At 40.1% G+C, this 25,084-nt stretch overlaps 1 protein-coding gene across 2 annotated transcripts in view; it reads right to left on the bottom strand.

Moving 5' to 3' along the window:
* The window catches only part of LOC129729264 (netrin-B-like), a 250,740-nt gene extending 226,269 nt beyond the window's left edge, over window positions 1-24,471 (bottom strand). Inside the window, exon 1 of one of the 2 annotated variants that reach the window (XM_055687786.1) lies at window positions 22,446-24,471. In XM_055687786.1, coding sequence (XP_055543761.1) covers window positions 22,446-23,595 — 1,150 coding nt within the window. In that variant the 5' untranslated portion in view covers window positions 23,596-24,471. The remainder of the gene's footprint in view (window positions 1-22,445) is intronic. The other variant, XM_055687778.1, reaches the window with a different exon arrangement.
* Between the last annotated feature and the right edge of the window lie 613 nt (window positions 24,472-25,084).

Here is a 25,084-nt window from a genome sequence, read left to right as displayed (position 1 = left end):
GAAATTTGTTTCTGGATAAGTCTGTTTATTAATGTTTTCGGGTAGTTGTTGTTATGTAAGTGCTGATGTATCGTTTTTGTTTGATGTTGTATGCTGCTGTGCCGTGAGAGCGCCATGACCCGGTAAATGAAGTTCGCCGCAACGTTAACTTTTTGCTGCATTTTGTGGCATGAATGGTAGTTTAGCATTCTTCCTGACGCGATTGGTTTGGTATACCATTTCGTCGTAAGGTGCTGATTTTCTTGTCTAATCACGATCATGTCTAAAAAGGGTAGCTTTCCTTCTTTTTCCACCTCAACCGTGAACTGTAACCTGAGCGATATACTAGCCCGAACACTAACGGCACCAGGAGCGTTAACAACCAACGATAAAGCGATTTTCAACGCTACAAAGGTTCAAGTCCCAGCGCAGACTCTAACCCTGCTGAGTCTCGGTCCAAAATTTGCATTAACGCCGACAAATGTCAACCAAATTCCGATGTTTCATGTACTGGCCGATATAGAAGAAATTATTAGAACACACGCCGACAAACGAACTCAAGACGAGAATCGTTGCAGAGCCATCAACATAATACAAAACTATGTCCATGGCTTCCACTCGCAGATCGATACACGTGACCCTACGGTGGTCTTTTGCAATTCTTCCATCAGTGAGACGAAAAATTTCCTTCGGTCACACCCAGACTTATGCATTCTTTCGTCGGATAAAGGAAAACGGACGGTTATTATGGAAAAGAAAATGTATGAAGAGAAAATGCTAGCATTGGTGGGCGACGAAGGAACGTACGCAAAACTAACCAGGGATCCAACGAATGGAATTCAAAAAACGAACAATAACCTGGTAAACAGATTAAAAAATTTAAAGCTGATCGACTACACAACTGCCAAACACCTCACTGTTAATAATTCCGTATGTCCACGCATCTATGGTCAACCAAAAGCTCATAAAGAAAATCTCCCCCTACGCCCAGTAATCCCCAACATAACCGCCCCCACTGACAGACTGTCAAAATTCTTTGCGAACATTTTAGCAGGCTCGATCAAAAGCACGTACAGCACCCACAGCTCGTTTGAATTCTGTGACGAGATAAACAAGGTGATCTTGCCAGAGGACCATATTATACTTTCTCTGGATGTGGTATCACTGTTTACGAATGTTCCGAGGGAATTGGTCACCAGGATGATAATTGAGCGGTGGAGAGAAGTTGACACAAAAATCAACCTAGATTTGTTTCTGGAGGCTATTAGTTTCTGTATGGAATCCAGTTACTTCCAGTACAAAAATCAACAGTTCAAACAGATTTACGGTACCACAATGGGAAGCCCTCTTTCACCAATATTGGCGGACATAGCGCTAGATTCGGTTATAGACAGGGCACTAACTGAACTGCCATTCACCGTCCCCATAATCCGTAAATATGTGGACGATCTTTTCCTGGCGGTGCCAAAAGACATGGTACCTAAGGTGTTGGATGTGTTTAACAGACAGGAACCGAGGTTACAGTTCACGGTTGAGGTGGAAAAAGAAGGAAAGCTACCCTTTTTAGACATGATCGTGATTAGACAAGAAAATCAGCACCTTACGACGGAATGGTATACCAAACCAATCGCGTCAGGAAAAATGCTAAACTACCATTCATGCCACAAAATGCAGCAAAAAGTTAACGTTGCGGCGAACTTCATTTACCGGGTCATGGCGCTCTCACGGCACAGCAGCATACAACATCAAACAAAAACGATACATCAGCACTTACATAACAACAACTACCCGAAAACATTAATAAACAGACTTATCCAGAAACAAATTTCGAAGACGAATAGCAGATGGGGATCCAATGTCAACTACACGCCAGCACACATTTCACCTTCGCCACCACCACTTATAGTACCAACACCACCTCCGGTGCAGCAGAATCCACAAACCAACAGCCAACATGAAACACCAACATCGCAGCCAGCCAAAAACGGAATCCCGCAATCCAGTCCAAGGCAAGAACAAACCAGCAAGAACATCATGCAGCCATCAGCAACCAAACAGCATATCCAGCAACAGCCTCAAGATCATTCCAGTAGCACACAACAGGTAAAGCTGTACCGTTCGGTCCCGTATGTCCCATTGCTAACACAACGACTGGCTAAAATGCTCAAACATGACTATCCACAATACCACATAGCATGCAGACAAACACACACAGTCAACCAATTTCTCTCGAAACTCAAAGATCCACTCAGAAAAACAGACAACCATAGTGTAGTTTACAAAATACCCTGTAGTGACTGTAGCAGTTGCTACATTGGCATGACGAACAACAAACTGAACACAAGGCTATTGAGTCACAAATCTAATATCAAACGCATAGACGAGATTATCGCTGGTACCCACACAACAACAACAATAGACGAGATGAGAGAGAAAACAGCTCTCATACAGCACTGTGTTGATTTCGGACACAGATTCAACCTAGACAACACTACCATCATTGACCGTAGTAGAACCCCCAACACACTTCCATTCCTTGAGATGTGCCATATATACACCACACAACAAGCCGTCAATAAGAGAACAGACATTGCCGGACTAAATACAGCCTATGCCTCTCTTTTGACTGGTATAACAAACAATAGCCCATCTCCCTCTAAAATTAGCTCGAATAGCAATAGCCAAACTTTAAATAACCAAGATACCATTCCTTAGTAGCATAAATCCACCATAGAGTACGCAAACGCCACAATCACAGTTTTTAAAAAATTTAAACACCGAAATAGTAAGAAACTTTAAACCTAAGCTAAAAATGACACATTTAAAATAATAATTTTCCGAATTTAGCCAATCCACCAATGTCACTATCGAACGATACAGAACACACAGTTATATGTTTTAAAAAACCGTAGGACGCGAAACAAAACTAGAACTTGTAAGTAGGCAATGTATGTACAAATGAAAATTGTTAAAATAGTTGACTTATTTAAATATAGTTTCCCCGAGGAAGATACCAATCGGTGTCGAAACGTAGGACAAAATTGAATAGCTGTTTTCAAATTACAAGACCGCTGAGCCGAAGAAAAAACCCCGATATCAATACACGGTCGACTCCAAATACATATTTATTCGTAAAGTTAAAAATAAAAAAGAACTAAAAATGTTGAAATGTAAATAAAGATTCTGAATATATCTTAGTAAATGGACAAAAAATTCATAAGCACTCGCCGACTCTTACTCTTCTATAAATCAGTATTTTTAGGAACTTACTCATTCGATATTATGTCGGTCACGATTATTTGGTGAATATCGAAGATAGAAAATAAATAAAAATAACTTATAATCGTTGCAAAAATATTCAATTCTTTTTGAGTAATTTATGGTTTTTATGGTAATCATATTCATGAGATAAACTTTCAATCACCATCAGTAGCCGCATTGCAGTTTTGATTGCACGCGAATAGAAGTCGTGCCCGCTGCAATGTTAGATGACGAGAAACTACCGGTACTCTGTTCCACATATACTCTACGGTATTGTTGCTTTTAGCAGCATGTTTTCTTTCAAGACATCAACTTCTATTACGCTCTGACAGCAGATTTAGAAATTGTTCGAGGAAAGGGGTTGTTTAAAACTTCTCGAAAAACCTTTACCTTCGAGACATCAAATTAGTATTGGTTCATGGAAGCAAACATAAATTGACCTACTGGGACGGGAAGACTCTGTCAATTTTTTTTTTGGATATTGATACAGAGATGATCACAGGGAATGGTTGGTGTCTATCCATGTCGTCTGTACTAGGAATGCTAGCATGTGATTGGTTCATTGTTTGCGTAAATTTGTTCATGACCATTTTTATCGATTTTTATCGCTTTACAATGAAAATAGTTGAAGAGGTTGTTTATAAGACACGACCGCAGAGTTAACATAGAATACGACAGCCTGTCTTATGTCAATGTATTTCTTGGAATAGGTTTGGGAATACACTCAATTGGGGTTAATTAATTTAATAGTATATTTGCTCCAGATGACGTTCACCTCTGTAGCTGGCACCGGTAACGACAATGAACAACAGCAGAAGTTATGTGCAGCAATGCGGTACCACTTGCTGCCGTATCCAAAACAAGAATGAAATTGATTTGTTTTGAGGTTGTCTTATGTAATTTAGGCAGTGGCTACAAAGAGGCTATAGACAAGGGCAAATAGTGCATTCCCCATCTATAACAGTTCAAATAACAATTTTCTGCATTTTACGGTAGCGTAGATAATTTTACAACTGATTGCCGCAATCAGTAAGACTTGCGCGAAAAATTATGTGATTCAGGCTCACTAGGTCAGAAATTATTCAGATAAACTTTGAGTTTAATTGTTTTTGTCACGTTATATAGAAAACCACGCACTCTAGCCACCCACTATATAGCAAGCCACGTACGCTAAATAGCAAGCCACACAAGCTATTGACATGCACACGCTATATAGCAAACCACGCACGCTATAAACATGCACACACGCGCTACAGACATGCATAAACGCCATAAACATACACACACGCTATACAGCTAGCCACACACGCTAAATAGCAAGCCACGCACGCTAGCAACACGCTACGCACGCTATACATATATACATACGCTGGATGATGGTGGCTTCTCAAACCAACTGGCAGTGCGAGTCTCTTTCAGTTTCGGGGTGTATTCACCCAACGATATCTGAATTGGATTATCGCTGGTGGGGTCCAACTCAGATCGATGGGAAGCCGAACTGAAAGCGGTAGGAACTGCAGCTAACCACTACCGCTGTTGCCCGCTGCTGATCCACGCTGCCTTCGCCTACTGCCATCGCAGCGGTGTTGATGTCCGCTGCTGCTGCCTGCTGCTAGTAAACTGATTTGCTTGTGGAGAAACAGTCTCTTATATAGCACGAAGAGTGCGTTCTCGGCTAACTAAGTAGTCCATTCTGTCGTCCTTTTTAGGGAAAGGTAGCAAGCGACCAATCAAAAGTCGACATTTGCGTTTCGATAATGTTCAACAATTTTTAATATTACAAAAGTTTGAACAATCAGATTACAGTTTTCTGCATTTGGACGGGTCCTTAAATGATTTTCAATCGATTGCTGCAAAAATGACAGAAATCGGTTGGAAACTGACTGGATTTAAAGCGTTTTAAATTGGACAATTTTTGTGACGCTCTCGATGTTTTCGGTTTTGAAATTGGATCCCTGTATTGAAATTGGGTCCCTGTAATTGTTGCCGTAAGACGTATTCTACGTCAAAATAATGGCAACTAATGTGTTCAACATTTTATCTATCCACCAACATATTGGTAATATTTATCCATCATGTGATTATGCTGTTATTATCTTTTGAAATCTGACGCATCATTTGCCAGTTTCAATTCCAATTTTATAGAATGCTTACCAGCATAGAAAACAAAGACGTAGTCCTACGTCAAAAGACTTAACTGTGTTATTATCGTTATGTCTTGTTTGCAGTGTGTGCGGAGCAGAGAATAACAAGAGAACTAGAATCATCCAGTGCCATTGGTAAATGGCAATCCTAAATCAACGTTTTAGGGTTAAGCGGGTATTAAACGAAGCAAATATTTGCGTGAAATGACGGACTATATATGTTTGCCCGTCTAGTATCGAAACATTTGCATTAATTATTAGCAAAAATATGTTTGCGGTTATATTTTCTAAACAAAAAATTAAGTAAATATTTGCTTCGTCTAATATCGTTCTTCGCTAGTCAATTCGCAACTGAGCGAACATTTGCTTTCATTTTTTCTGTGTTCATACTGGAATTTGGTATGAGCAAACTACAGCAAATCCATTATCTATTTTCCTATAATTGATGTTGAAGAAAATATTATATAGAATCCTGCTTTGCGGTACGAAAGTTAATTTTGAACTTTTGATGTAAAATAAGCACCTAAATTTCTTCCTCTCGGAGAAGTGGAAAGAAGCACCCAATCACGCATTCTGATTACTGCTGTTCCCGATGGGTATAGGGTTGTCTGGCATGGGCGAACGGCTCGTGAACCGTTCATATGAGCCGGTCTATGAAAAAGAGCGAACGTGCGAACGGCTTCCGTAGATGAACAACGCACTAAAACTGAAGACAAACGAAACCGAAGTTTACCGAAACATTATTATCAGGTACCTTCACAAAGAAATATTCATGAACCATGAGTTGTCATATTAGAGATGCACCGAATAATAGGGCTGGGAAAAAGTTATTTTTGAAGATTAATGAAAATTCGGATTATCGAATAATGGTTTGAACTCGAGCTTGTCTAGGATAATTCACATTAATTCAAGAGTAATTTGGTTTTTAATTTTTCTCATTTAATCACCATGTTCTGTTGAATATTCGGCCGAATATTCAGCTGAACAGACGGCCGAATATTCAACGAAACATGATGATAAGATGAGTAAAAGTAAAAACCAAATTATTCTTGACTTGAAGTGAATTACCAAATTCAATTTAAAACCATTACTCTGTAAACTGAAAATTCGGTACTTTTCACAAAAAAACTTTTTCCCTGCCCTATTATTCGGTGCAACGCTAGTTCATATGAGCCGATTCGGAGCTTTGAGTGAGCGACCCGTTCACCGAAAGAGCCGGTTCGCCCATCTTTTATTATGCCAGTCAATTACCAGAAAGCCAACCGAAAACGAATTTCCGTGAAAATGTATAGTGCTGAAAAGTCAGGGCAGTCCCGTACCTCAACCAAAACAATGAAATAATGTTTTCGAGTGACACACAAGATATGCAATGGAAGCTTGCTTTTGCTAGCAAGTTTATTTTCTGAAAATAATTCGCATCGTGCACAACAAATATATTTGCTACAAAATTAGCAAAGACGCTTTGCTGCTGTTCAAGCAAACGAACAAATATTCGCTGTAGTGTAATAGCATAAAACAAATATTTGGCCGAGGAACCATATTTTGCAAATAAGTTCCGTGAGAAATATACCAAATATTTGCTTCGAGTAATGTCCGCTTTAGTAATCAATTATTGAATAAGAGAGAAAATTATCACTGAAATTTACCGCTTCACACCTTTAAATTGATTGAGCCCAATTTAGTGTATTCCTAAACATATTGCGAAAAATACATTGACATAAGCAAGTTTTTTTAATTCTACGTTACCTTTGCGTAAGACACGATTACAAACAACATTTTCCACTAATTCGCCTGCAGTCCACAGTGGTCTAAAATTTCATAAAGTCGGAAAAAGTCAATTTTTCAACTTGATGCATCGAGCAAGCCCTTTTCGGGAATCATTTTCGCAGGGTTTAGGCTAGTGAAAAATCATCAGAATGTTCGGATAATTAATGTTGTCATACATTTAACTAAGTTGAGAAAGTAGGCTTCTTCTGCACTCAAGACTTTTCCATTTTCAAGTTGTTTACCCAGGTGATTTATTACAGAATGCAGAAGTAGTAATGAATGTTACAGTAATGTCGAAATGATTATATGGCCTTACTCTAGTATTCTAACAACTTCAGATATCCTTTTTATAGTTGTTTCATGGAAATATTCTCTCCACAAAATAAGTATAATAAAATACTTGTCACTCCAACTTTATGTAGATTTTTAAATGGTATCCCCGCCTTTACCCGCGCTCATTCAAAATTTAAAATGTTCCCTCGTGTTCATAGAGACAGGAACAACAAAGTTTTCTGGGCAATTTTCGCCGAAACGTTCACAATGTCAAAAACAAAAACGACCGTGCGACGCGCAAGCAGCCATTTCTTAGCAAGCAAAGTTAGCTTGAGGCGCCACTCATAAAATTAAAACTTAAACTACCTACACATTAATAGCCGTTACGCATACCTAAACTTTTTTTTGATATATCTGGAACGTAAAATTCGAGTTTTTCGGGGATTTCTCCTTTGACATGCTATAGGTAGCCGTAAATCATGTTTTTTAAGATTAATTGCTAAATTACTCAAAAAATACATCATGTACTAATTTTATATCCAAGGAGGAGTTTTTCAAAATACTATTCTCTACAAACTTTCTTTAGACATTATCCTTCTTTTTTGCTTCCTTGAGTAATTAGCGACAGCGCCGCCCTAGCGGTGGAATTTTGAACTACCTAGCCATTATCAAAAGTTGGCCAATAGTTTCAGGATCAATATTCGAGAAGACATCGTTCATCTAGGAGGCAACCCTAAGTAGTTATTAATTTCGCCCTGATTTCAGTCCTTTCCGACCACTGTGCAGTCGTATACTCTATTTGAAATATTTGGAATGCATGAACTATTAATCAGCTATAGGGCGATATGGTAGACTCTTTTCTATTTGAAAGTTTCCAAGTGAACATTTCGAGCAGTTCAGACCGCGGCAATGTAACTGTATCCATGGTGAGACTGCAAAATTCATGCAAGAAAAAACAAGGTGGGCTTCAACATGATTCATAGCCCACCAAACTACACTTGCATATAACTTTTCATTCGACCCACCGAAAAAAAAAAAACAAGACACAAGTGATTGTAATCTCCTTCTGGAACACATAAAAATAAGTTAACCCCGCGGATACCATTCAGCGACCGATCGGGCAGAACTCCCGCAGATCGGGCCCGATCAGCCTTTTCCGTGTCCAGCTAATTTAAGAGTATTACGCGGAATCCACTTTCGCCACTGCAAGCGGCGCCTCGTATGACAGCTGATTTCACTCGAATCGCACGAATCGATGACCGGACACCGACCGACCGACACGAAGAACTTCGGATCCCCTGCCGGTTCACAAACAAACAGCACCTCGGCGTCGTGTCTTCCATGCTATCATCCGCGACAGCAGCAAGCTATTGAGATGAGGTGATAACAATCAAAATGTAAACCAAGTGGCTCATTGTAGCTTCACGATGTAGCGGTGTGGAGTGGCGTGGCGCGGTAGCGGTGTTTACCTGGCAACTCTCAGCACTTACCAGCATCCGATACGTGGCGGGTCAAAAGAAAATAACCTTCTCTTCTCCGAGCCGCTGTTTATCTTCAGTCCACTGAACCTGGATGCAATGGCCGGTGTTAAGTGGGAGTTATCGACGCGATTAACTTTTCAAATAAAGCTTAATTTATGGATATTCTTGGGGTTTTGTGTTGATTCCTGGGCAGCGGAGTGCAGACGGTGAGGTGTGGAAAACATGTGTCTAACTCTGATTGCTTTGAGAGATGGAAAAAATGTGTACACATGGTGTACAAATAGTGTTGAAAGTGACCACCGCGAGCGATGAAGGATAAGACTATCCCGAGATAAGCTTGATTAATGTGCCCAGCTGTGATACAAATTGCAACATTTTTATTTTAGTAAGCAATTTGTGTTTGCTGTCCGATCAGCCGGAGCAAAAGTGCGAAGAAATAAACTAATTGTTTTTTGAAAAATGATCATTTTAAAGGCAATAAATGGGTAGGAATCTACGATATCTTGTGAACAGCGTGGAAATATCGAATTTAATATGCACGTCGCTTCTAGGTTCGAATTGCTCGCCAAACCCACCATCGAAGCAAAAAAAAAACTATTTCTTTGGCCATAAAATGCAGTGCGCGCTTCGATATTCGCATTGCCTGATTCCGCTTCCACTCCACTCCCACCCGAGGTGGAAACTGGCTGAGTGGTGCTATTTACATAATCTTTGATCCTGTTTATCTTCAATTTTCATAATGTTATTGTTCTTCTGTTCGCTCTAGGGAAAGCAGAAGCAGAACCGGGAGCCCCCTGTGCAAGCCATGATAGTCGTGACAGGACGCCGGAGGAGCAGGTTGTTTGTGCATAAATGTAGATATTTCCTGGCATGACCGCAGCAGCCAGCCAGCATCCAGAAAACCGGCGAACGGAATGAACCTGTCTAGAGGCTGCGGCCGGCGGTGTGGCGGCTAGCTTCTTCGCAGCAAAAAATTAAATCCGCGTGCCGTTCAGAGGCTATGTTCAACAGAGTGTAAAACGTGATTCATTTTTTGAGATGTAGCAAAAACACAAATCGCGGAATAAACGCTATGGCAGAGGAGGCTTTTGCGAGCCTAGTACCGCTGCCGGTTTTAGACAAAAGAAAGGAAGTTCTGGCTGCCGCTGTTGCCCGCCAGATTATGCATACTCATTCATAATGAATTAAAAGTCATGCATAAATTATGCTGCAAATGTCGGAATGCTGCTGGTGGCTAGCGGGCTCCGGCAAGAAATGTTTGAAATAAGATTGCGAGGAACATAATTCTTTGCCCGAATCTGGACTATGTAGACCGGACAGAGGCGAATGTTTTGCGAATCCGTGCAAAGTTCGGAATGGGAATCGTGACTTGATATGGTTCCAGGTAGTAGTTTTTACCAGTGATAAAATATAATATATAGAAATGTCGATAGATTCTTGATGGAAATCATTTAGTTTAATTGCAAACTGTTTGCTTTTCTGATCTGCCTTTACGTCTGACTTGTGTCGTGGGTCGCAAGATTTCTAGTTTTTTATCTTCATCGTTTTTTCACATATGCTGTTCAGTTTTGTTCGGTTAACATACGTTAAGACAGCAGATGTCTAAGTTAGCGTAATAAATCAGGATGAAAAATAACATCCAATTCATATGTTAAAGTTTCACAATTCAAACAAAGGCGAACAATTTTACGGCAAACAATTGGTTTTCCTTCTTGACAGATCAACCGTTCAACTGTCAGTTATATATTCACATGCCTCAGCTGAATTATCGAGCGTAAAACATAATTGACATGCACAATGAGATGGAATTCACAATCCTCACTCTGCTAAATACCTACACAAAAGTGCAAAAGCTCTAAACCGTGAACAACAGCTTTCAATCCAATAGAGCATATCGTCCTCGGAAGGATGCCTTCGCTTCCTCCATCAATGTTGTTGCTACAATCGTCCATATGCCAACATTCCCTGGCTCTCTGGCAGCATATCATATCCTTGCTTATCCGTAACGTTTCCTTGCTTGCAAACATCATTTTTCTTTGTAGCAATACCCTCTCCGGCCCGGACTGGGTGATTCATCAACCATTCAACTCTCTAATTCGGCATGTGTGAGACGTTCTGCTCGGGTGGGTTTCCCCAGGCACATCGAGCGTCGAGTTGCTGTTTCTGACTGAGGGATAGATTTGAATATTTATCTGGGCAACCATGAACATGAACCAAAGCAGAAGGTACACTAGTTTCATGGTTCCATTATAATTTGCACTACATATTCACATCAATACCGATCACCGAGCCGAGTCGAGTCGAGTCGGGCTGATTTGGTTTCGTTTTCATTAGAATGTGCCCTGCGGGTGTCGCTTTAGTTTCTCAATTGCTTCCGACCGGCTGTTTAAACGTTTGGATGAAATGGGAATCTTTGAGAAGCTCATTTGCTGATCGGAAGCATATTCATAGATGAAATAGATGCATATTTAGATTTATTAAAATTAATATCAGTACGTGTAATTTGAACAGTTGCTGAAAAAACCGCCTCCGCTCTGTATGATCAACGTAAATACGATTAACAAATATTATTATTTAGGTAAAACATAGATAAACAACCAAAACAAAAAACACAAAAGGAAATCAATAATGCAGTACTTGTATTCGGCTCCGTTAAACATTAGATTGTATTGTGTTATATCAAATAAACATTTTGGAAAAAAAATAATGCAGTACCGTTCCAACAGAATATAAACGTTTCCATGCCAAATGGTCTGAAAATACGCAAAAATTTAATCGACCATCTTTTATTTGAATGAAACCTTCATACACAGGTATGCATCTGGAAGCAAGCTGCCAACAGCATCTTGATTCCAAATGACTATTTTTGCATCAACTGAACGAAATTATTCAAAACTTAGTAAAAATTTGTCATGCATTTCTTAACCCTGAACAATTTATCAAATGTTAATGGAATAGGATAAACTCTCAACAACAGGTATATTTTGCGGGGAAGTGTTATTGCTTTTAGTAATAATTTAAAATTTTGTTTTTTCTTCTCATTTTCTAAATTTCAATTTAAACTCACTCGAAAAAGGATGCATGTAGGATATTAGATTTTTGGTTTGTAATGTCCTTTTCAATCTCTTCAAATCATAAAAATATATTTTTTAAAATGTTGAAATAATTTTTTTTTAAACTCAACCTTGCATAGAAATTTAACTTTCTTTTTTCCATCCTGGTGTTTTTACCACAACTTCAAGCTGAAAAAAATATAAGAAATGCAATTTATTTTCGAAATTGAAATTTAGTGTGTTTTTTCATTATTTTTGGGCAAAAATCCCGTTTTTTCACGACGTATATTTTTTTTACAAAATATTTTTTTATTCTTTGAATAAAGTCTATGCCAAAATGCTTACGCCCTTTTAGAAAATTACTCTTAAGTTCGAAATTTTTGTTCCACCCGAACAAATTCATAAAAAAGAAGGAGGTTGTATCCTTGACACGACCGCATAACCGACGTAGAACTACGCACGTTAATAACAAATGCATTGTTTAGAGTGTTTCTTCAATGAGTCATAAAATCTTCTATTGCTCGCTCAAACCAAGAAACTTTTCGTTGAATAAACGCTGGGAGTCTACGGTATAACAATAATAAAACAGTTTACAATTTTGTGCCGTGCAGGAGTACGAAATGTGGCATATAAAATCGGCAAATTTCACGTTGTCGTAAAAAATTCTATTTCCATCAACATATATCTACTAAGCAACATCCCAAATCGTCACGAAGGCATCAATCCCCGTACTTCTCTCGTGCTATTGGAGTGCAATCGGTTTTTAATTCATACATTGAAATACGGTATCACTGACTGAACAAAAAATTAAAGCATTTACTTCCAAAGTCCAGCGCTTGAGACCTTTTGAAAAAATGATTAATCTCCAATTACTTGCTTAGTCGTCTTGAGAAAGGTTGAAGCCCTCAACCAGCATATCGGAAAGGTTTGCTACTACCACGCTGCTGTTGAGGTATGTGACCAACCGGCAAATGATTTTTTTAAGCCGGAAGTAAATTCGGGTAGCCAGCTGCTGCTGCCGCAATCAGCTACGCTTATGCTTACTAAATATACTTTCCTGTCGAACTTCTTCGGGAAAGTCAGCAAGCGACCAATCAGAGGACGTAATTTGCGTTTCAACAAGGCTTAACAATTTTCGATAGAACAGGGGGTAGACAAATTATTGAGACAGGCAAAACTTTGTCAATTTTTAAATAGTCAGAACTTAATGAAAAATGAATCAATTTTGATTAACCCGCGATCATCTTACTGAAAATCTATCCTAGTTTTCAAAAATTACTAGGGAATTTGACGGGATCAACGGACACCGGGAATGTTCCGGATTTCAGGAGTGTGTGTCAAAATGTGCATTCTTGCAACGCGTAGAACTTTTTGTGATATCTTGTTTCTTTTAAATTTGTATGTTTCCAATAAACTAGAATTTTTTCAAAGTGTTGGGTACATACTGAAGAGTTTTAGGCAACTAAATTGTCTATCTAAAAACCTTCATTTGAAAACAATCTGAAATAACCGATATTGTTAAAATCACTTTTTTTTCAAAATATATTTTTAGTGTATGATGTGAAATTCATTTTTTTAATGTTTTTAAATAAAAGTTCAGATAAATTTCTGAAAGTCATCCATTGACAACCATTTTCTATCTCTTCTATTCAGATATGTTGATTTATAAGAAGGAGGTTTAAATACTTCAAACCTAAATTTTCAACAAAAGTTTGCAAAGTTGCTTGGTTAAGTTAGGCCTACACACTCACAAAGTTCTGCTAGGGTGCCCAAAGAAAATTGTACCCAACAAGAGAAAAAACTTCTATAAACAACACCCATACTTAATTAATTCGTCAGAGCAAGTTCTACGCAATGCAAAAAGGCACATTTTGAGGCACATTCCTAAAATCCGGAACATTTCCGTTGTCCATTAGTCACGTCAAGTTCTCAAGTAATACCAGGAAACCAAGATAGTTTTTCAGTAAAATAAAACCGGTTTTATCAAAGATGATTCATTTTTCGTAAAGTTCTGGCTATTTAAAAATTGACAAAATTTTGCCTGTCTCAATCATTTCGTCTACCCGCTGTGCAATAGTTGTATTATTTTCCAACCCATTGCACACTGAAAAAATAAACCCAAATTCCCATTAATTTAAAGCCGCCGGGATGGCAACCTTTAATATAGCAGTTTATATGTAAAATTGGTCAATAAATCAATTGGGGACGGTAAAGGGTCTATATTTACAGGGGACGGTAAAGGGTCTATGTTTCCAAAAATACGCAAAAATAAGGTGAAAAGGGGCAAAATAGACCATTTTCCGTACCCTGTCTAAAATAAAACCATCACCAATCGATTTGTTGACCAATTTTACATAAGAAATGCTATATTTCAGGCTGCCAGTCTAGCGGCGAATATTTAGTGGAAAAACCGAAACCTACATTATCACTAAATAAGAGACTCGTATACTGACAGGGATGACCACCTCCGTGAAAATCTTAACCTTTTGTAGTTTCCTAGGTAGGGGCGGCTTACAACAGCGTCTGACCGGAGCGGGCGACTGAATTACGAAACGTGTTGTCTCGAATGCTGTAACCAAGATGGCAGCCCCATCATGAGACTCGGTGGCGTGACCCTTGTAAGGTAACGGCCCGCACGAAGGTAACCCTGAGAACGAGAAGAAATCGTTCTACGCGCAGTTAAAGGCAACATTCGACAGCTGCTCGCTACGGAATACTTAGATTGTTACCGGAGATATGAACGTCCAAATTGAATGGGAAGTGGTGTATGTACCGGTTATAGGGCCTCAAAATCTACACTCCGACACGAACGACAACGGCCAACGATGCATTAGCTTCGCAGCTCCACGAGGACTGGTGATTAAAAACACCTTTTTTCACAAAAAAACGCTCGTTTCGAAGCGCGGCTACAGTTAGACTCAGACCACCACCTAGTAGCAGTACATGTGCTCTCAAAACTACCTACGGTAATTCACACATGACAAAACTGTCCTCCTCGGTCAAATACCAGGCAGTTGCACAATCCGCAGGCTGCCGAGAACCTACGGAGGAACTATGACTCTCAATGATAAATGGGTCAAGCTACGTTCGGTGATCGGAGAGCCCGCAATCGAGATACTAGATGAGGTAAAGTCTAGCCCATAAATGACTGGTTTGACAGGAAATACCAGCAAGGCATGGAGAAGAAAAAATGAGTTTGGAAAAGTAATCTAAACATCGCCACCAAAAAAAATGCGTCAAATATCGATGAGCTTGAAATGAGTTAACCACGATTGTGAGCAGAAAGGAACGCCAGCAGATATGTGTATGGACGAGGAGGGATGCCTGATCTATCGAGCAAGAGTAAGGTGCACCTCAATGGCGAAGCAACGGGAGGAGGCGGAAGAGAAGTTAACCTTGGAGTGCCTACAAACGATAACAGTGTCCCAGTTCCCGATATCTTGGAGATCAAATATAAAGTTTAGTCACTAAAGAAGAATCGAGAGCAGACTACCGGCAGAGCTCCCACTACTACACATCGCTACTAGATTCGATATCTTCACTTTCCGACAAATCCTTCAAAAATGCTTCGTGGGCTTTAAGGCATCGTATGGCAAATAAGGCACAACTACGGTTTCATGAATAAACTGACACGACTTATCAAAGCTATCCTGGATCGAGTGATGTGTTACGAGTGCGTATCGGGGAAACCCTTCGAAGCGAGCAGAGAGTTGAAGCTAGGAGATGGACTGTCCTGCACGTTGTTCGAAATTACTCTTGATGGTGTAATCCGATGAAACAAGAGGCACGATTTTCAGCGAAGTTAGTCAACTCATAGGCTTCGTAGACGACCTCGACGCTATTACGAGAAATTTTGCGATGTCGGAGGCAATCTACGCCAGATTGAAATTGAAACCTAGGAGTGTTGGACTAGAAATTATTGCGTCGAAAACCAAATTTATGAAAGGGAGTGGCAACATTCGTCTCCTACGATGGGGATCATAGGCGACGATGAACCCGTAGTGGTAGATGAGTTCGTAAGCTTTGGATCTCTGGTAGCCACCGTCAAAAACACAAGAAAGGAGATCCAACGACGTATTATAGCTGGAAATCGGGCCTATTTTGGCTTTCGGAGGACGCTACGATCCAGAAGCATACGGCGCCGCACAAAACTGACGAAGTTCAAGACCCTCATTGGACTAGTAGTTCTCTATGGACTTGAAACCGTGACGCGGCTCACGGAGGACATATGTGCACTAGTCGTAATTGAACGGAAAGTGTTGCCGACAATGTTTAGTGGAGTAAAAACCGATAGCGGAAAGTTGCGACATGCCGCGAGGATACTGGATACTGGAGTATGGTAAAATCAGTTCTTTTGAAGAACCCCACCGGCACCAGAAACAGAGAAGCCCAAAAGAAAAAAGCAGGTATTGATTGGTTTTATCTAACTCGTACATGTCCAAAATTCCGGCATATTTTACACTATAGTGATAGTACAGTTACATGCGTTTGTTTAGACGCACCATGTTTTTTCCAGGTTTTTCTTTTAAAACTAATTGGATTTTGAATGTCTTCACTTATTTTTGTTTGATATCATAAACTAAAGCAAAAAGCATCATTTCTTCAAAAGAAGTGCACTTGATAGAGAAAAAAATGCGAAAAATTAAAAATAAGCTGATGCATTCGTTTAGACGCACCTCAAGTCAACGTAATAAAAGCTCAAATTTTCTGAGTCAATCAGTTGGTTAATACTTTGTAGCTCCTCCCTTACTCATAATAACTACAAATACTCTTCTGGGCATTGAATTGACAAGATTATGGAGAGTATTTACAGAGATTTGTTGCCAGCATGAACGTATGCATGATTGAGGGTCGTTTACTGTGTTGAACTGGTGCTCCCCGTGGTGCTGTGGTTAGCGATGTTGGTCGGCTAACTCTCCCACACGGTTGTGATATCGGGTTCGATTCCCGATCGAGTCGAGAATCTTTTCGAGCTGGAAATTTTCTCTACTCAGCGCTGGGGCTCTGGGGCACGGTGTATCGTTGTACTTATCCTACAACATACAAAATGTGCCAAAAACAATATCGATAACGAATTCTCTCAACTAATCTAGTTGATCGAGACAGCATTAGCCCCCCAGGCTAGCGTGCGATATTGTTTTTACTGTGTTGAACTGGCATCCATTGGCGTAAACTCTTGCAGCTAAGATACTCCAGTGGTTCCTGATCGGGTTGCAATCCGGGCTACAAGCTGGTCCATCAAGAACGCTGATGCCTTTTATAGAAAATCAGGCCTTGGTTTATCGGGAAAAATGAATAGTATCGTTGTCTTACAGAAGCTCGCAGTAGTTGCTGGAATTTATTTTGGTGGTGATCCAGCAGATAGGAAGCTTTTCGTCATAAGAAAATCTTTCCCATACCTTAGTGAGGCAGAATACTCTTTCAATAACATGTATTTAGCTTTAGAGTGTCATTTGAAAAGTAATACTCTCGCAGCCTTCGGCCGACTCGCTGTTCGAGCGAATGCTGTCCTTACTCGCTACCGCTCGTTCGGACTTAACTAAGGGAAAGAAACTCTGTTTAAGTAGACCTAGTAAACCAGTAGATCAGTCGTTTGTATGCCAGGACCGCCGCATCCAACGGCGGGTCGTCGAGCTTCGTATCCGCAAGGTTACAGAGTCCGCTTTGATTCGTTCGCAACAAGGACTTTAAGTATGGGTTCATTCTCAGGCTCTTCCACACAAAATCTTCTCTCCAGATTTAATAACCTCTCGTCTAAAGCTTCGATAATATCATAGACTATTGCACATTATATGCTTTTAGAGTGATAGCTTGCAGGAGAATATGATAGAATCGATAAGGAAGAAAGTAGGTTACTAAGTCTGAAGGAAGACAGAAGTCTGAAGAAGACAGAAAGCACTATAACACGGAGCAGGTTACTTCTCAATAAGTAGCACTGCAAAATGGTAAAAAAAACAGAAATGGGCAAACAGCAAAAAAGTCCGGACATTGCCACAATAGATCAAACAACTACTGGTCGGAGGTCCACACATAAAAAAGGCGGGTCTGCGGCCGGCTTGGACTGTGGAAACCACGGCGGCTTAGTTACACCTCGTTTCCTTGCCCTCGGTTATGCGTCTGCGCATCATGATTTAAAAAAATATTATGCCCAACCTAAACTCTTAAGGAATATATTTACACTTGAACTACATACTTAGAGTAAAAATATCTGAGTTAAATATACAATTCATTGAATGACGCTTTTTATCAATCATCAAAGGTGCAACCTATTTTTCCATAGATTCTGCTGCGAAATGGATGTTGCAAATCCGGAACACATAGTCACGATAATTGGATCTCATGCGATCATACAATATCGTATTCAGCCTCGCGTCCATTCGGCCTCGCATCCATTCGGCCTCACGTCCATTCGGCCTTGCGTCCATTCGGCCTCGGGTCCATTCGGCCTCGCGTCCGTTATGCCTTGTGGCAGTATGCCTCGTATCCATTATGCCTCACATCCATTATGCCTCGCGTCTGTATGCCTAGCATACTATGCCTAACATCCATATGCCTAGTGTCCATGTGCCTCGTGTCCCGTCCTTTACTAACTTTACTAACGCCCTTCACTACTTTGCTAACAGTTTTCAATATATTTCAGAGGCAACCGGAATGCTTATTTAAGTACGCTTCTTACTCACCTGATACGCTACGCTTTTGTGTTTTATAAATATTGCTTTCTAATTTGAAAGTCAGTGCAAACAGAGTATCCATGTTCTCCCACTTCTCGTTGTCGCAGCAAGTTTTATAAAGTTCTGAAATTGTTTCGGATTTAACCATAAAGCCTCCCGGACGAACATATACGACTCGCATAGATTCTCTAGGATTCAGGGCCGGCGTCACATTATTTTCCCGAGTGGGTAGTAAGCAATGGAGGGGGATAATTCCGTGTGGGTGAGTACCCACAGAGACATTTTCCGAATGGGTACTACTACCGCCGGCCCTGCTAGGATTCCTCACATTGGATTCGTGAGCGTCCTTGAAGAGGACTCCTGAAACAAGAATCCTCAGGAGTGTCCTGTATATGGCTCTAGAATTCTTGAATAAGAATCCTGAGTGGGAATCCTCCGGATCGTGTTTGCGATTCCTCTCACGATTCCGTCACCGAGTTAAAAGTATACTGGGGATTCTTACTCAGGATTCTCTGCGTGTTAGTAAGGGCTAGGCTTTAAGTCTTGCGAAAAACCTTCATTTTCAAATCATACATTTGGAATAGAATTAAACTGACAACTTTCAACAGCAGTTATATGAACTTCAATGAAATCTTTTAGCATTTGATCCTCACAGTTTATATCAAGATTTTTGTGAATTTTTTGATATATTCACACGTATGATTCAAGTAACTTTTATACGGTAACAAAGCGTTTAACGCGTTCCTGTATAATTCTGAACTAAAATTTCTTGAGAGCAAGTTTGTAGAAGTTCATTAAGCAGTCAAGGTGTGCAGTAGGGAAAGCGAAAAATAAGCGAATTGGAAATATGATACAGATTTGAAAAAATATACAATATCCCGACGGGATATTTTTTCAAATCTATATCATGTTTCCAGTTCGCTTTTTTTTCGCTTTCCCTACTGCACACATTGTCTGCTTAATGAACTAGAATTTTAACGGGCAAAAGCCGTTATCAAAAAATGAAATTTAGTTCGACAAATTTTGTAGAACATTGCTGCAATTCGTAGGAAATATTGTATGTTAATTCATAATCTACAATCATTCTGTTCTTTTCTAGATTTTGTGATTTTTGAAAACGAAGCCATTGTGGTATTTAAGCTTGGATTATGAGGAATTATATCAATAGTATTGCAATGAAATTACAAACATATTTGCTGTTCTAGAATGAAATCAGTATCATTGTTATCTCTATTGTTTCAGGGCGTTCGATTATGTCAGCAACTCATAAATAGCTTCTATCCTAAACAGCTTAAAAAAATGTTTGGGGTCGAAAAAATATAACCCAGACTCCAGTGATGACATTCACAATATTTGTGAAAACCACGTCGAGGTTTAATTCAATGATCGTATTTGGTTCATCCTCTGGAAAACTATCTTTTAAATTCAACTTTAAACGATTTATGATTTACTGGCAATATAAGTTTATGTGTAGTAATGGTTAGTATAATAAAGGTTTCTGCTGTGCTAGGTGGATTAATTCAGGTTTTATATTACACTAGATGAACTATTTTGGGTTTTTGTTGATGTTTTCGACTTGTTGGAAATTTATAATTTGTTTTACTTTTTTAGCAATTCTAAAATTTTTAGCATTTTGGAGATTTTTATCATTTTTTGACTTTCTTATATATCTTTTTTTTGTTATATTCGTCATTCATGTCAAATATATCGTTAAATTTTTATTATATGTTTTATTTATCTCACCTTTATCATTTATTTTTTGTTATTATTTCCATTTCATTTTTGTCATTATTACCATTTAGTTTTCGGCATGTTCATTATGTCATTTTTAACATTATTTATTTGATGTTTTCGACATTATGGGTATTTTTCATCACTTCAATAGTTTTGATATTTTTGATATTTAGAATTTCGCCTTAACTCGACTGAGAGGCTGGCAGCACCTTCTCAGAATTTAATTGAACTTTGTGGGTGTGTAGGTCGTCTTCTCCTCACTATCTTAGCATATTTTATGTTTGAAAATTTATCAGTACTAACATTAGGAAAGGGCTGAATTTTTTTTCACTTAAAAATGTTAAGAAAATTGAATTTGAGATTTTACTCTGAAAAAAATTATTTTAAAATCAAAAGTCGAGTTTTAAAAAATCGATCATCTCAGATTGTCTCGTAATTAGTGTTTAAGAAAGACAATTCAGTTGCCTAAATCGCTTCTAAAAGAAACAAAATTAGATACTTTTAAGAAAACAAATTTTCAAATAAAAACCTTCAATGTTTGACGTGGTTTTACGTTTTTTGTCTCTGAGACCATAACCGTACACTCAACAAGGCCTACAACCTACACTAGGTCACTCCAGAAGTCCTTGCATTTTTTTTTATTTGTAGCACAGTGTAATAAATATGACATTTTTTTATTTTTTCAAAAATAGATTTCTGATATTTGATTTCATAAAAAAGATTCCGTCAGGGGAATTACGAATTATTTAATGATTTATTTTGTCAGCAGACGTTACCTTCCGTTACGTTAAAATAAGGAGAAAAAAAATTTACCAAGAAGATTACGCATATCAGAAGATACAATGCAGATGCACAAAATTTCGTATCTGATCCGAAGCCAACGCACTGTGATCCTCTCAGCGTATTTCACCTTCATTCCAGTGTAATGGTGTCTTCGGGACAATTGTGTGCGTGGCAGTACTTTTACTTGAAGCTTAGTTCAAGCACTTTCTAGCTCACCCATATTTGAGTACGGCGAGCATAAGATACAGTAGTTTTTCATAAATTGATTCATGGTTTCAGATTTTTACATTTTCTAAAACCTTGCCCAAAAAACTTATTCTCTATCTGGTGATTCCTATTTGTTGTTCTGATCAAGACAAAATTTACTATTTATTTATAAAATTCCTCTTGTTAAAAGCGTAGAAAAAAAGTTGTTTAAAATAATCGAAGTAAGAGAACCAAATCAATGAAACTGGCAATAGACAAACTAAACTAATCATATTCTGCTACAGGGCTGATTCTCAAGTCGTTAATTCTCGTTGAAAGTCGTTAATTCTCGACGAATAGAAAACAACGGTATATTATACGGAAATATTTGAAGACGATACGACACTGAACCAACAGAGTCTCTAATTAGCCCTCACCCGTCCTTCGACGCACGGTAACAGTAACAGTAACGCAAACAGTCACTCATTTACGCCTGTTTAAACCCTCCCGAGGATGCTGTCGGCCTTTAAAAGGCTTTTCACAGCCTACCAGCGTGCGTCTGTCTGTCTGGTGACGAAAGGGGGTTCATAGTTGAAATGGCATGCTCCGTTGATAAACTAAGCAGCATAACCCCAGTCATCATCATCATTGTCGTCATCATTATCGTTACACATATTATTTGTCGTCTTCCCCCTGGTTTCCTGCAGCAGTTCATATTCTGTGGGCTGCGTTCCTAAGTTCGGCGGTATGCAGGAGTGGATAAACAAACCGGAGGATGTCAACGGAATAGGAAATCAGAATGAAAGCGACTAATTAAATATGAATATAACAGGACTGTCATTTCCTTTTCCACCCTCCCATCCCGTAATAAACCTCAGCAGAAGGATGTTGGGTTGGTGTGGTGTGGAGAAATCCTTCGTTGGTTTGCTCGTTAGAGTTTGAGAAAATTATTCATGAAACAACATATTTTTAGGGGAGCCGCGCTGAGATAGTGTCCTATCTATTGTTTGGTCTTCGAACATACGTTATTGGTACGATGTCCTAGATTCCTTTAAGCGATAATCGATTGTATTGGAACTTTATCAGTAGGTTGTCAAGAACAATCATACTTACTTTTACACTCGTTGGATTCTCGTGCATTCGCTCGGCCCCAGGGTCGATCGAAGTAAAACGCTTTGCACCGTTCGCAGTCTCTACCGGCCGTATTATGTTTGCAGTCGCAGGACAGTTCGTTGTCGCGTCCGAAAAGACATTTAGAGGCATGTCCGTTGCACTTGCAGCGCCCTCCGACGGCGAAGTCGGAAACAGCATAATGATGCGTGAGACTTGGGACTGTCGGAACTGTGGTGACCGTGGATCTCGCCTCGTCATAGCTTTCGATTCCGTTAAAGCCAAAAGGGTCTTTTTGCTGCCTGAAAGATGCCGGTACTTGTGGCGATCCCAAAAAAAATAGGTCTTCTATGGATTCTTGTGGCATCTGGAGACGATGAAATACCACTCGGATGTCGGTTGCCGTTACCCAGTCCTGCAGCACAGGAGACGAATCAAAATCGGACGCCGAAGGACGACCCTCGAGAGTGCTGAAGGCTATCCGAGAACCCTGAATGCCAGTAGATTCACCCATGTGTCTGTGGGCGTCGGTACAACGAGCTTCCTGTTCGTTAGACTTGGTGATGGTAGCTCTGTTTGGTCGGCCATACACTCGTCTGCATTGGGAGCTATAGAATTGGAAGGGTTGCCAAGATTTTCCGAAATCTACACTTTTGTAAATTGCAATGGAGTCGGGTTTAACGGCCGCTGGACAAAAAGTCATGCTTACGTATGTGAGTTCATACTTTTTTCCAAGAGACAGCGTCAGCGTGACATTATCCGGTGAGGCATTTATGCCCCACGGTGTCGGAATCGGTTCGGAGCGCCAGCAAGTTACATTATTAGAGTTATTCACATCGGTCAGAGCGGAAGCTGGATATCTCTTCCGGGGAACGGAGTCATCGCATTGGTGGCAGGGCCCGCGAATCTCGTGACTATCGCACACTTCCTCAGGTCCACGAAGTCCACAAGTGGAGGACGCAGCAACGTTCATTCCGAATGCAGCATTCACAAAGTCTGGAACGCAGCGCCGTGGTCGGTCCTCATCATAGCAAGGATCAAATTGTGTTTGCACCGGAAACATTTTCAAATAACCATCGGGCATTGTGGCCACTAGCGGAGGCAACAGCAGACCAGACCAGCAAACAATACCGAGAATGGCGTACCACTTCATTGTTCCACAAATTACCTCTATCCTGTGCAGTGGCAGCAAAAATCTGTTTTTCTCATGAAATTTTAATTAATCGCTATTGTTACATGCACTAGGGACGCGGCGGTTATTCATGAAAAGAGCATACACCCAACATGGAATTTTAATTAACACACTATCCACGTGTGGGCGGTTTCGTTCCATTACCGGCTAAACCACGTCGTGAGCAGACACACGCGCAATCAATTAATCAACTATTCTATGTATATTACTGTAATTTTCCGGGCGCTTTCACTCCCAAAAGCAAAGTGACAACATTCAATCATCCTATTATCACATTCTGAAACTCACACCATGGACACATGTTTCACATTATCCCCGGTGCGTCTCGCTCTCAGCTCGGATCATTGAGTAGAGGACCGCTGCACCATTATCCGGCCCTCAGCCCGAATTGGATTCTCTCCTTTACACGTCGTTCGTCTTCCACGGGGAAGACGGCCGCGCACCGAAACAAATAATCAAAACAAAACCGTAAATGAAGAAGCAGAAAGAAGTCCGCGAGTGAATAGCGAGCGATGTCAATGAGGATGACGACGACGACGACGACAACGAATGACGACACTTTGTCTAAGCGCGATCAACGCGACAACGAAACTCGAACGGTCGGTTGGCGCCCACGCAAAAAAAGGATTCCAATATTTCGCACAACCAGTAAGCAACGGGTGAGAGGACGAGAATGGTTCTGATCAAATCTGATGACGACCACTTAGTATGACGACCAAGACCGTTGGCTGGATGGATGCTGACTGAATAGCATTTATTCCTGTACTCGCCAGATTCGGGATCAAAACGCGCCGCGCGCACACACACAGCACCAGCGGACGACGGCAAGAAAGCATCTGCCAGCAGCGCCTGCCAGTAGAACAACGAAAACAGGAAAAACTCGGAGAGATGAGCTCTACAGGTCGGAAAGGGAAATTTGCGTGTGCAGTTTCGAAGGATCGGTCCGCTGGGTGGGGTGGGTGTGCGAGTGTGGGAGAAAGCGAAGGACGAACGGATCGGTTTGGGTAAAATTTTCCCGTAGCTTCTTTATCGGTTTTAAACAGCATGTGCCCATGAGCGGGATTGAGAGAGAAAAGGAGAGAGAGAGAGCGAATCTTCATTCCCGCTCGGAGCCAAAGCTGAAATCATAAATGGTTGAAACGAGCTGCAATATGCTTTTTATGTGCTGTACGATGTTTTAGGGCTGGTTTGATTTGTTTTTGTTTTCGTTTCCTTCTCTGAGTTTTTCGGTTCCGATATCCGCGAGAGCGGGAGAATGAGTGCTGCGATGTGGAGATCTCCACCCGTGAGAGTAACTGATACGGGAGAGTTCATAAATCCGATATCTCTAACAGGTGAGCCGGTCGAGGTGAAAGACACTTGTTCACGACTCACTGAAAAGGTGATAAAGATCTGGTGAAGGAAAGAGAGAAATAGTTAGTGCACCAGTGTTTAAAGCACACCGAGAAAT

This window comes from Wyeomyia smithii, chromosome 1 (assembly GCF_029784165.1).
Source record: "Wyeomyia smithii strain HCP4-BCI-WySm-NY-G18 chromosome 1, ASM2978416v1, whole genome shotgun sequence".
NCBI classification, from domain to species: Eukaryota; Metazoa; Arthropoda; class Insecta; order Diptera; family Culicidae; genus Wyeomyia; species Wyeomyia smithii.
The sequence above is the reverse complement of the archived record's forward strand: the minus strand, read 5'-3'. Positions and strand labels throughout refer to the sequence as shown.